Raw genomic sequence first — 11,576 nt, forward strand, 5'->3', positions numbered from 1 at the left:
CATATTATACGTTGTGTTGTTTATTATGCGTAAAATATTCATGTATGACATTCATTTTTTGAGCAGAAAAGTGTTTCAACATATGAATCGTAGAAATTTTTGATACCTTCGATTTAATAAAAAATTCGAAATATTTTGATAAAAATTGAGTGAGTTATGACGTTTTTCGTGGGACTGCTCAAACTACGTTTCTGAAAAATTATGTTATTGATGCGTTCTTGAAGTTTTATTATTGCAGACTTCGTTGGGAATCGACTGGCGAGCGTTGCTGCATATAGGTATGTTTAGTATGATGTTGGGTTGATATTTGGTATGCCTGTTAGCGTCGATAGGCACTTTAATTCATAAGAAGTTGTAGGAAACAATTTTGTGTCAAACTCCATGTTTTGAGTTGTATTGTGTCATAGGTTGGATAGCGTCGTTTCTAGGTGTTTTTACAGGTGGGTTCAATGTATTAGCAACCTTGGATGGGTCTCGAGGTTTCGGTTCATAGTCCGTACAATGGAGTTTAGAGCGTTAGCAGCACATGTACAGAAATTTCGTTGGTTTTCTCCTATCGCGGCTACACGGACCCCCACACGAACCCTTACACAGGGTCCGTGCCTTTGTTTCCTCCGAAGTGTCAACAAATAGAGTCTACACGGACCCCTACACGGACCTAGGCACGGGGTCCGTGCCTTCCCTTTTCTATACGATACACTTTACAGTACCTACACGGACCCGGAGCCGGACATGGGCACGGGGTCCGTGTACTTCAGGTTTTTGGGAAAAATTTAATGTTTGCTTTGGGGTTTCATATCATGGTTTAGTACATTGATTGAATGAGGTCAAGTCCCGAGTATTTTAGAATGTCTTAAGCTATTTACTTGATTCAAGGCGAGTACGAATACCTGCGTCTAAGTTATGCAAATTAAGAGTGTGAATTAAGGTTAGTATGTTGCAGCAGCTGCCCCAAGCGAGATCCAACGAATCCCTCAACGCCAAGTAAGTATGTTCGACGTGCAAAAAAAATATTTTAAGTTTTTGAGTTATGATAAATGTTTTGTGACCAAATTATGTATGGGATTGGCAAGCGGTAAAGCATGACCAGGGACCAATTCACCCCGTTAAAGCATGAACGGGTTCAGATCAGGATTGGAAAGCGATAAAGCTTGAACGAGGACCAATACACCCGTTAAAGCATGAATGGGGATCTCATGTATGTGGCAGTGGATTTTTCCCGGTCAGCCCAGTATTATGGTTTAGTCTGATCAGGCAATTTATGTTATGGGTCACTTGCTTTAAAACATGCCTCTACGCAAAATGATGAAGTTATGTATGTACAAGTATGCAAGCATGTTTATGAAAGTTTTCATGTTATGGCACGTCTGTGCTATGTATGCATGTTCAAGTTTAGTTGCAAGTTCAAGTTTCAAGTATGTACCCACTATTTTGAAGTTGCATGTGATTTTATTACGTACTACTCGTTACTTCCAAGTTTATACGTGTTGAAACTTTAGACTCACTAGACTTGATCGATGCATGTGAGGATGATTTCGAGGAGACTAGGGGTGGGGACCAAGGAGCTGGCTTGGACTGAGCGGGAGGCTAAACCCGAGGACCGCCATGTTTTAAGTTTTATGAATGTTTAAAATATTTTGAGTTACGTTAATGGTTATGAGATTTTAAGAAAAAATTTCGGTGAACTTTACTTTGAGATCTTTTGTTACAATGGTTGTGGGATGAACGGTTTACTTCATCAAAATTTTGAAAGTTTACTTCTTATTTAAGAAAATTTTTAATTTTTCAGCAAATTTTAAGTAGTAAAAAGTACGGTACGTTACAAGAAGGTCTCGCGCATATGCGCGGAAACGAGGCATGCATATGCGAGAGAAGCACATGCCGAGACAGTAAGTCTCGCGCATATGCGCGAGCTGGTGTTTTCCAAAAGTGCCGAGGCATTAGGTCTCGCGCATATGCGCGAGCATTGGACGCGCATATGCGCGAGATGGTGAAATGTAGAAGTGCCGGGACAGAGAGTCTCGCGCATATGCTCCGGTGAATAGTTCCGTGCTCCTTTCGTCAAAGGCTTCAAAACTATGTAAGTTTGATTTCTTTTCAGCATGCCTTGAAAACATGATATTGGGGGAATCATGATTTGAGTTATATTATGTGTTCCTGAGATTGTGATAATCGTATAATCGAAATCGGATTGAAGAACGGATACCGTATGAAATTGTTATCATTTTCTAGATTTGATTTGATTGAGAATATACAGATTTGATATTGGAATTGTGTTTATCGATCGATTATGAGTTGTTGAGATTGGTATCTATTGATATTTTATTGCCGGTATCTCGAGATTGTTCTGTTTTGCCGTCGAAACAGAATTAGATTGAGATTGATCAATTCATGTCTTGAATTGAGTTGTATATTGATGTTGTACTTCTCGAATGTCATTCCAGATTGGTATTGAAGATTTCAAAGACAGAACAAAGCCAAACCCCGAGAAAAGAAAGGTATAAATCAATGTTAAACCGGGAAGATACAACTCGAGTAAGAGATATCTTGAGTTTTCCAAAATCACATATTTTATTGTAATTGCTTTGATTATTTGCAATTCTTGAGATTGATACGCTTAGTCTATTGAGTTATAGCAAAGCATGCATAAAGTCTTTGGCAGAGGGCATGTCCTTGGCAGAAGTGCCAAGTCAATGGACATTTGGTTTATATCGATGTGCTTAGGAGTAGATCGACTCCTATTGTAGAGATTATATTTTAGAAGGCCAAAGTCTGGGAATAAGAACATACCACCATCTAGCTGGGAAGAGTAGGCGGAAGATTGTTGTATTCTTATTCGAACCGGGATCCCTAGATAAGAGTCGAGTCAGAAATTAAGAGTCAAAGAGTTTGATTTACAGTTTTATATTGATTCATGTTTTTTTGACTATGATACATGCTATTGATATCTGTTCTATACTTTTATATATGTTTATATGAAAGGCATGTATACATTGTATGTACTGGGAATATATTTCTCACCGGAGTTATCCGGCTGTTGTTGTGTTTGTATGTGTTCTTGACAACAGGTGGGACAGGATCAGGGTCGAGAAGAGGATGAGAGATTGAGATTAGAGTGGAGATCCGGATCAAAAAGTAGAGTTGATTTTCATCACTTGATATATAGTGGTTGAAACCTAGTTTTTATGATTGTAGTTTGAACAAATGTTGTATCTTGAATCATTTGGTAGATATTACATTTGATCTTGATGTTTAAATAGAATGAAATAAGATTGATTATCACATGTTGTTACAGTTGTACATTTGTGTATTTAAAAAAAAAAATTGACCTAGATTATTTAATCGATCCATTTAATCTCATAGATGATTTAAGAAGATGAGTTAGCGTCCGGGTCCCCACAGAAACCCCTTTCTTAATTACCACCAACACTCTGATCAGATATTTCAAACTACATATACATGAGATCACATAGGATATCCATACCCAAGGTAAGCGGTGAATCCCCGACTACAATGAATCGACTCCTATATGTTTCGACCGAACACTCAACCTTGCCACCTGATGACCCAATGAGAGTCGGTAAACAAGTCAAAGTGCAATGCTAGCATATAGAGTCTCAATGTTGTCCTGGGTCATAAGGGCTAATGGTGTACAACCATAAACTAGGACGTTTCCACTCGATAAGTGAGAACCACTTGGAAAGTCCTTTATAAAGGGTTGTTCATTGCACTCTACAAGGAGCACCTATCTGCTTACTCGGACATCAGAATGTCCCCTACCAATGAAACATGGTACTCACAACGCAGATACTAGTTTCAAACTCGAGCGGCCTTTATCCTTCTTAGAGACAGCTGAATCAACTAGAAACTGTTTAGAATATACATTATTACAAATATGAGTTTCATGATACTCATCATATGAGCATCTCACATTCTTTCAACTATTTGTATGTTAAAGGACTTTATCTGTAATGCCCGAGATTTTGATTATTGTAGTCTGAAATGATTTGTTGATAAATTAATGTGATTATAGACGGAACGGATCAGACCAAAAAAGCCGGAAAGAGGATTGGAAGTATGTGCGAAGATGAGCCCTCGTGCATATGAGCAATCCCGCCGGGCGCATATGCGCGAGGGTGGCAGAGAGTTGTGAAGAACCTCTCGCATATGCGCCGAGTGAGGGCGCGCATATGCGCGAGTTGCTGTGACGCTAAGCGCCGAGACATATTGTCTCGCGCATATGCAGTACATACAAGAAGCCACACGTCCCTTGCCATGCAACATATATATATAATGAAACTTCATTTCATTCATTCCTCAGAAAGAAACAAGAAGAGCTTCAGAGAATATCGTGAAAATCCTTACGCCATTTATTGTAGAAATTTGAAGTTTGTGAAAGATCCGTCCGTCAGATTTTCAATCCGACTTTAATACTATGTTTCTATCAACGAGAGTTTCAACTGAACGTAAGTTTTATTGATTTCTATGATATTTTGAAATTATGATATTGAAGGAATCAGATATGACTCATATATGGTGTTCTCGATATGTTAGACATCGTATAATCGAAACCGGATTGAAGAACGAATACCGTATGAAATTGTTATGATTTTCAGAGTTGATTTGATTGAGATGTGATATCAGATTTGTGTTGTTATTGGTTATGAGACGTTGGGATTGATATTTGACTGATATTGTATCGCTGGGTATATTGAGATTGTGCAGCTATGCTGTTGAAACAGAATTTGATTGAATTCTGATTATATCCAGTATTGATTGGAGTGGTGTATTGATATTGTATTCCACGTTATCGTCATTGCCAGATTGAGTATTGACAGATTTGGATTCGAGACTTCGATTTCAGCAGATTAACAGAAAGAAAGGTATAAATCAATGTTGATCCGGGATTGCACAACTCGAGTTTGATTTAACTTGAGTTTCCCAAAATCACATACTGAATTGTCATTGCCTCGATATGTTGCAATGTTTGAGATTGATATGCTTATTCTATTGATTTATAGCAAAGCATGAGTTAGAGTCTTGGGCAGATATGCCTAGTCTTTGGCAGAACCGCCAAGTCACTGGACTTTTGGGTATATATCGATGTGCTTAGGAGTAGATAGTCTTCTATTGCAGATATTCAATATAGATAACTAAAGTTTGGGAATAAGAACGTACCACCATCTGGCTGTGGAAAGTAGGTGGGAGAATGTTGTGTTCTTATTCAACCGGGATCCCTAGATTAGAGATGAGTCGAGTCTGAAATGACGAGTCCAGAGTTTCATTTACAGCTTTATATCGATATATGTCTTTCTGATTTGATACATGTTATTGATATTTGTTTCATGCTTTTATATCTGTGTATATGATTGCATGTATACATTGTTTATACTGGGATGTATTTCTCACCGGAGTTATCCGGCTGTTGTCTTGTTTGTATGTGTGCATGACAACAGGTAGGACAGGATCAGGGTCAAAAAGAGGATGAGAAAGGAGAGTTAGCGTGGAGATCCGGACTTAGAAGTAGATATGTTTCGTCACCTGATATGTAGTGAATGAACATTAGTTGTTATGATTTACTTTTGTACAGGACTTGTACTTAAATCGGGATATTGATCTTGTAAATGAAATAAGATTTATTTCAAATGTTGCGTACTCTTGAATTTTAAAAAAAAAAATTAGACCCTATTTATCATAATTGATTTAATTATCTCCAAAAATGATTAAGCAATTAATTAGGTTCGGGTCCCCACATTATCTATGCAACAAACATATGTATACAGATAAAGATGTGCCAAAACAATAATTTCAAATATAATTAAAATAAATATTGTTTATACATAGAGTTTAAACATGAAGCCTCGGTCAACATTTGGCTCGACGGGCACCTACTCTAACAGCAGCAAGGAGGGCCGATCATTCTAGGGGTTTCTAAGGCTAGGGCTTGCGGTTTTCAAAGGAAAAGGAAAGGGGGACGCGCGGGGTGTCTTCTCGGCGAAGGGCTGGACTCGTGAAAGTCCTAGCCTCGAGCCATGGTGGTCCACGCAAGGCTGGAGAGGCTAGGTCTGACGCTTACTAATTTAAAATACTACTAGAAATTTTTTTTTGTCGAAATTCATAAATCATACATGCATGAAATACTGCTGAAAAATACACATTTTAAAATAATAGTAATCCTATAACATATAAAATACTACGGTTTAAAAAATATTTGACAAATAAAATATTGCAGTTTAAAATTGCCGACACGGCCATAATATGTGTTCGTAGAAATAATTCAACTAAACATCCTGATAATCTTCATCATAACAAAATCAACATATCAAAATGTTCATGTCCACTCAAACTCATAAAAAAACGTGATGTGCGGAAAAGTGTGGTCCTCGGGTCGCGTGCGCACAACCTGCCCTGCCTACTCAAAATTCGGCACCTCATGTCCCCTCATCGACATTCTCACCTGCATCATTAATACCTAGTGAGTCTAAAGACTCAACACACCTGTATCGTGATATCAAATACATATACATATCATGTAGTAGTGAAAATTACTATAATCAACATACATTACATGATGTTAAAAGCATAAACGTAAACATGTCATATAATAGCATAACGTGTCAAAACAAGTGTCATCATATCATCATACACGTATACATTTTCTCTAATTGAATTCAGTACATTAGCTTTGATTTTCGTATCATCGTGTCAGTCGATTGATCCATCTACGTGTAACTGTGGTACACGGCGGCAGGGACATCAGCGACAACATTCCCGGTCCACTGAGCCTTGGTCTTACATGTCATTGTGTCATCGTATTAGTCCCAACCAACTCCCATCATTCAAAACATGTCATCATGTTCATCACTCAATAAAATCATACATATACGTAAATTTTTCTTAAAATCATGCATGCAACGTATTTTCACATTTATTTAATAAGGTCATATTCATGATATCATAAACATTTCAAAACATGTAAAATCATGTTTAGGGCGCTGACAAGAATTCTAACTCGACCCGCGTGCTTTTACCCGTGGAAACACAAAATGACCGTTTTATATCTCGACCTCAAAATTTCGACCAGAAACCTACAAAACTCCTCAAAACACCTCAAAACATATTTATAAGCGTTTCCTAGACGTAAACTCGATCCCGATTCAAAACTTACACTATTCGTTTTAAAACTTGGACCAGAGTCCAGGTTTCAACCCGAATCAACCCGAAAGTTAACCAAATCTGTCCAAGCTTAAACCATGCCTCAACCATACCCTATCAGCCCTTAAACCACCTAGACCAGACCAATTAAGACCTTCGAACAACACCTGAAAGTTTCTGGATTTTTCTGCACCAAAGCGAGCCAAACCCTAGTGCACTTAACCCTCGAATTCTCGACCCTAGACCAAACCAACGGGGATCAGACCTGAACCAACCCTAGTGCACTAAACCCTCTTGGACCACATCATGGCTTGGTTCAGCCCTTCTTGGAAAAAGCCTACCCTCGCAACTTCAGAAAACGTGAAAAACATGCACAAATTTTCACAGCTTGAGCGAGTTTACGATAAAAATCATATATCCCTCGTTTTTTATCAGAAAAATTACAAATTTTCTATCAAAGATAACACAAAGTGCTACAAATCATATGTTGAACACATTTCCAGAAAACCAACATATAAGTCTCAGAATTCGAAATAACATGGGTGACGGGTTTTGTGACACAGAAATTTCATAGCTTGTGCGGTTTACGATAAAAATCATATATCCATCATTTATTATCAGAAATCAGAAAATTCGTAATCGAATTGATGATAAAAAGAGTGCTATAAATCATATGTTGAACACATTTCCTGAAAAATACTCGAAGAAACGCATGTCGAGGAAGCACCGAAGGAGCGGAGATGAAGCTTGCTTGAAAAATAATGGAGGAAACAGATGGGGCTACTACTGAGTTACGTGAGGGAGGCTGCTGAATGGAGGGGAAGGGCGGCTAAGGGTTTAGGTAGGGTTAGGTTTTGGTTAGTGTGGTATTTAAATAATTAAAACAAGCACTAATGGGCTAAATCTACATTTTAAAATGATTAAAAGGATTTTGAGCGCAACAAGCCCGAAAATATTCTCGAAAAATATTTTGTTTTGATATGTTTTAGAAAATATTGTCCGAGCCGTCAAAAAGTTCTCCGACTCGTTAAAATTTGCGTACCCGTTAAAAATATAACTCGACGGTAAAAATACTCAACCAAGGCCCATTTTCAAAAATCATACTTAAAAAACCTTCTGTAAAATAATTAAAAATAATTATTCAATAAAAATATTTTTCTTGAATACCCCCGGTCTCCGTTCCTCGCTCGAGAGCGATATGCAATTTAAATCCTAATGCATGAAACTTTAAAATACTCATGAATTAAATCATAACCATGAAATAGTTATTCACTAAATGCATAAAATCATTAAACACATAATTTAAATAAAAACTATATATTGCATGCATTTAAGTTACGTAAATTTAAATTTTCTGGACCTTACAACTCTCCCCCCTTAAAATAAAATTTCGTCCTCGAAATTTAAAACATGCCGAATAACTCCGGGTAGCGACTCCTCATCTCGGCCTCAGTCTCCCAAGCAGCCTCCTTCTCGAAATGATTCAGCCACCTGACTTTGACCATGTGGATCATTTTGTTCCAGAGCATCCTCTCCTGTCTGTCCAAAATCTGATTGGGTCTCTCCTCGAATGAGAAGTGTGGTGTCAGCTGAAGTGGCTCATAATTCAGCACATGCGAAGGATTCGACATCTACTCCCGCATCATATTAACGTGGAACAATTATGAAATACCGCCAGATTCGGTGGCAATGCAACTTTGTATGCGAGTGTCTCAAATCTTTCTAGGATCTCGAACGGTCCGATGAATCTAGGGCTGAGCCTGCCCTTCTTCCCAAACCTCATCACAGCTTTCATCGGTACGACCTTCACAAAAACGTGATCCCCTACTGGGAACTCGAGATCTCTCTGCCTCTGATCTGCATAAATTTTCCAGCGACTCTGAGCGGTCCTCATCCTATCCTGGATCTTGACCATTAACTCTGCGGTCTGCCTTACAATATCCGGACCTAACTCTACTCTCTCCCCTACCTCATCCCAACACACTGGAGATCTACACTTCCTCCTGTGCAATGCCTCGTACGGAGCCATACTGATCGAAGCCTGATAACTGTTGTTATATGTGAACTCCACGAGAGGTAGCCTCGTCTCCCAGCTGCCCTGGAAGTTGATCATGCAAGCATGGAATAGGTCCTCCAGAATCTGAATAACCCTCTCTCACTGTCTGAGAATGGAAGGTAGTACTGAACAGCAGCTTAGTACGCAATTCCTTGTGTAGACTCTTCCAGAACATAGACGTGAACCTCGGGTCCCTGTCTGACACGATGGACACTAGAGTCCCTACAGTCTGACTATCTCACTGATGTACAGCTCTGCGTATTGAGTCATGGTGAAAGTTTTCAGATTAGTAGGAAATGAGCTGATTTAGTGAGCCAATCAACTATCACCCAGATGGCATCATATCCTCCAGTAGTCTTCGGAAGCCCCGTCACAAAGTCTACGGTGATGTTCTCCCATTTTCACTCGAGAATATGAAGTGATCTCAGCTTCCCTGCAGGTCTCTGATGCTCTGTCTTGACTTGCTGACAAGTCAAACACTCGGAAACGAATTGCAGAATATCCTGCTTCATGCCCGGCCACCAATAAAGAGTATGCAAATCCTTATACATCTTCGTAATCCCTGGATGGATGGAGTACGGGGTGCTATGGGCCTCGCTCAAGATATCTGCTCTAAGGGAATCACTGTCAGGAACCCATAAACGGTCCTATATCTGACAATGTCATCCACAACTGTGTACAGTCTCTGTCCCTTAGCCTAGTCCCTCTATCCCCACTTCTGCAACTGCTTGTCAGAATTCTCCCCTACCTGAATTCTGTCACTCAATGTCGGTTGTACTGTTAGATTAGCAAGATTTTGGGAGCATCACCCCTGGCATAAACTGCAAGCTCAAATCTCTGAATCTCCGCCTATAGCGGTCACTGTACCGACAAATGACCAGTCACTGAATGAATTTCCTGTAGTATCCAGCCAATCAAAAGAAGCTATAGATATCTGTCATGCTCTTAGGCACTGGCCAATCTCTGACTGCCTCGACCTTAATGGGGTCGACCTCAATACCATCCTGAGATACAATGAGGCCCAAGAATGCCACTCTGTCATGTCAGAACTTGCACTTACTGAACTTGGCATACATCTGTCTGTCCTGTAGTGTCTGCAGTATGGTTCTCAGATGCCAGCTATGCTCCTTTCTGCTCCTTGAATTGATTAGAATATCGTCAATGAAAACTATGACGAACTGATCCAAATATGGCTTAAACACGCGATTCATGAGATCCATGAAGATCATTGGCGCGTTCGTCAGTTCGAAGGGCGTCACATTAAACTCATAGTGACCATAAAACGTCTTGAAGGCTGTCTTATGCACGTCAGACTCTCTCACCTTTAGCTGGTGGTATCATGATCGGAGGTCTATCTTTGAGAATACTGATGCTCCCTGAAGCTGATCAAATAAATCATCGATCCTTGGCAACGGATACTTATTCTTGACTGTGACACGGTTCAGCTCTCTATAGTCAATGCATAGCGTCATGCTGCCATCTTTCTTCTTCACAAAGTGTACTGGTGCGCCCCATGGATAAAATCTAGGGCAAATGAATCCCTTATCTATCAAATCATGTATCTAATCTTTCAGTTCTTTCATCTCGGCAGGTGCTAGACGGTAGGGTGTCTTACAGATAGGCACGGTACGCGCCATGAGCTCGATAAAGAAGTCCACCTCTCTATCTGGTGGGATGCCTTAAACATTGTCAGGGAAAACACTGGAGAACTCTCTGACTACATCAACATCCTCTAGCCTCGGATTGGCTGGCTCATACACTGATACAATACTAGCCAAAAACACCTGGAAGCCTTTCTTCATGAGCTTCCTCGCACACATGCAGGAAATGATGTACGACATCTGCTGGTGTCTGGCTGCCTCAAAAATAAATGGCTTACTGCTGGGCGGTCGGACAGATACTGATCTCTGTCGGAAGTCTATGATAGCTCCGTTCAAGGAAAGCCAGCCCATACCCAATATAATATCAAACTCCGGCAACGGTAGCACAATCAAGTCTGTGTGCACCGCAAATTTCTGTAGCCGAAGCTCCAATATCCTTACTACCTGAGAAGTGAACATCAGATCTGCGGATGGAATCGATACTCTGAACCCTGAATTCATTGCCACTTGTATGATATCTAGTCTCTTGACGAAAGATTCGGATATAAATGAATATGTAGCTCCTGAATCTAGCAATGTATGCGTGGCTACACCTAAAATATATATCTTTCATGCGACAAAACATACCATCAAATCTGATCGAGTTGAACTTAATAAATTTCTTACCAGTAATTATCCAAAAAATCCTCGAAAAATTACTGAATTATCCCAAGTATCTTTCCAATATTTTTAAATTAAACCTCAAAATTCTCGGAATTTTCATT

At 39.5% G+C, this 11,576-nt stretch overlaps 1 protein-coding gene across 1 annotated transcript; it reads right to left on the reverse strand.

Annotated features, from left to right (window-relative positions):
• Nucleotides 1-10,890: 10,890 nt before the first annotated feature.
• Nucleotides 10,891-11,313, reverse strand: LOC142552389 (uncharacterized). The gene has a single exon (XM_075662164.1). The coding sequence runs from the start codon at nt 11,311-11,313 to the stop codon at nt 10,891-10,893; it is 423 nt and encodes a 140-aa protein (XP_075518279.1).
• Between the last annotated feature and the right edge of the window lie 263 nt (nt 11,314-11,576).

The sequence above is a fragment of the Primulina tabacum genome, chromosome 7 (assembly GCF_025594145.1).
Source record: "Primulina tabacum isolate GXHZ01 chromosome 7, ASM2559414v2, whole genome shotgun sequence".
Taxonomy (NCBI): domain Eukaryota; kingdom Viridiplantae; phylum Streptophyta; class Magnoliopsida; order Lamiales; family Gesneriaceae; genus Primulina; species Primulina tabacum.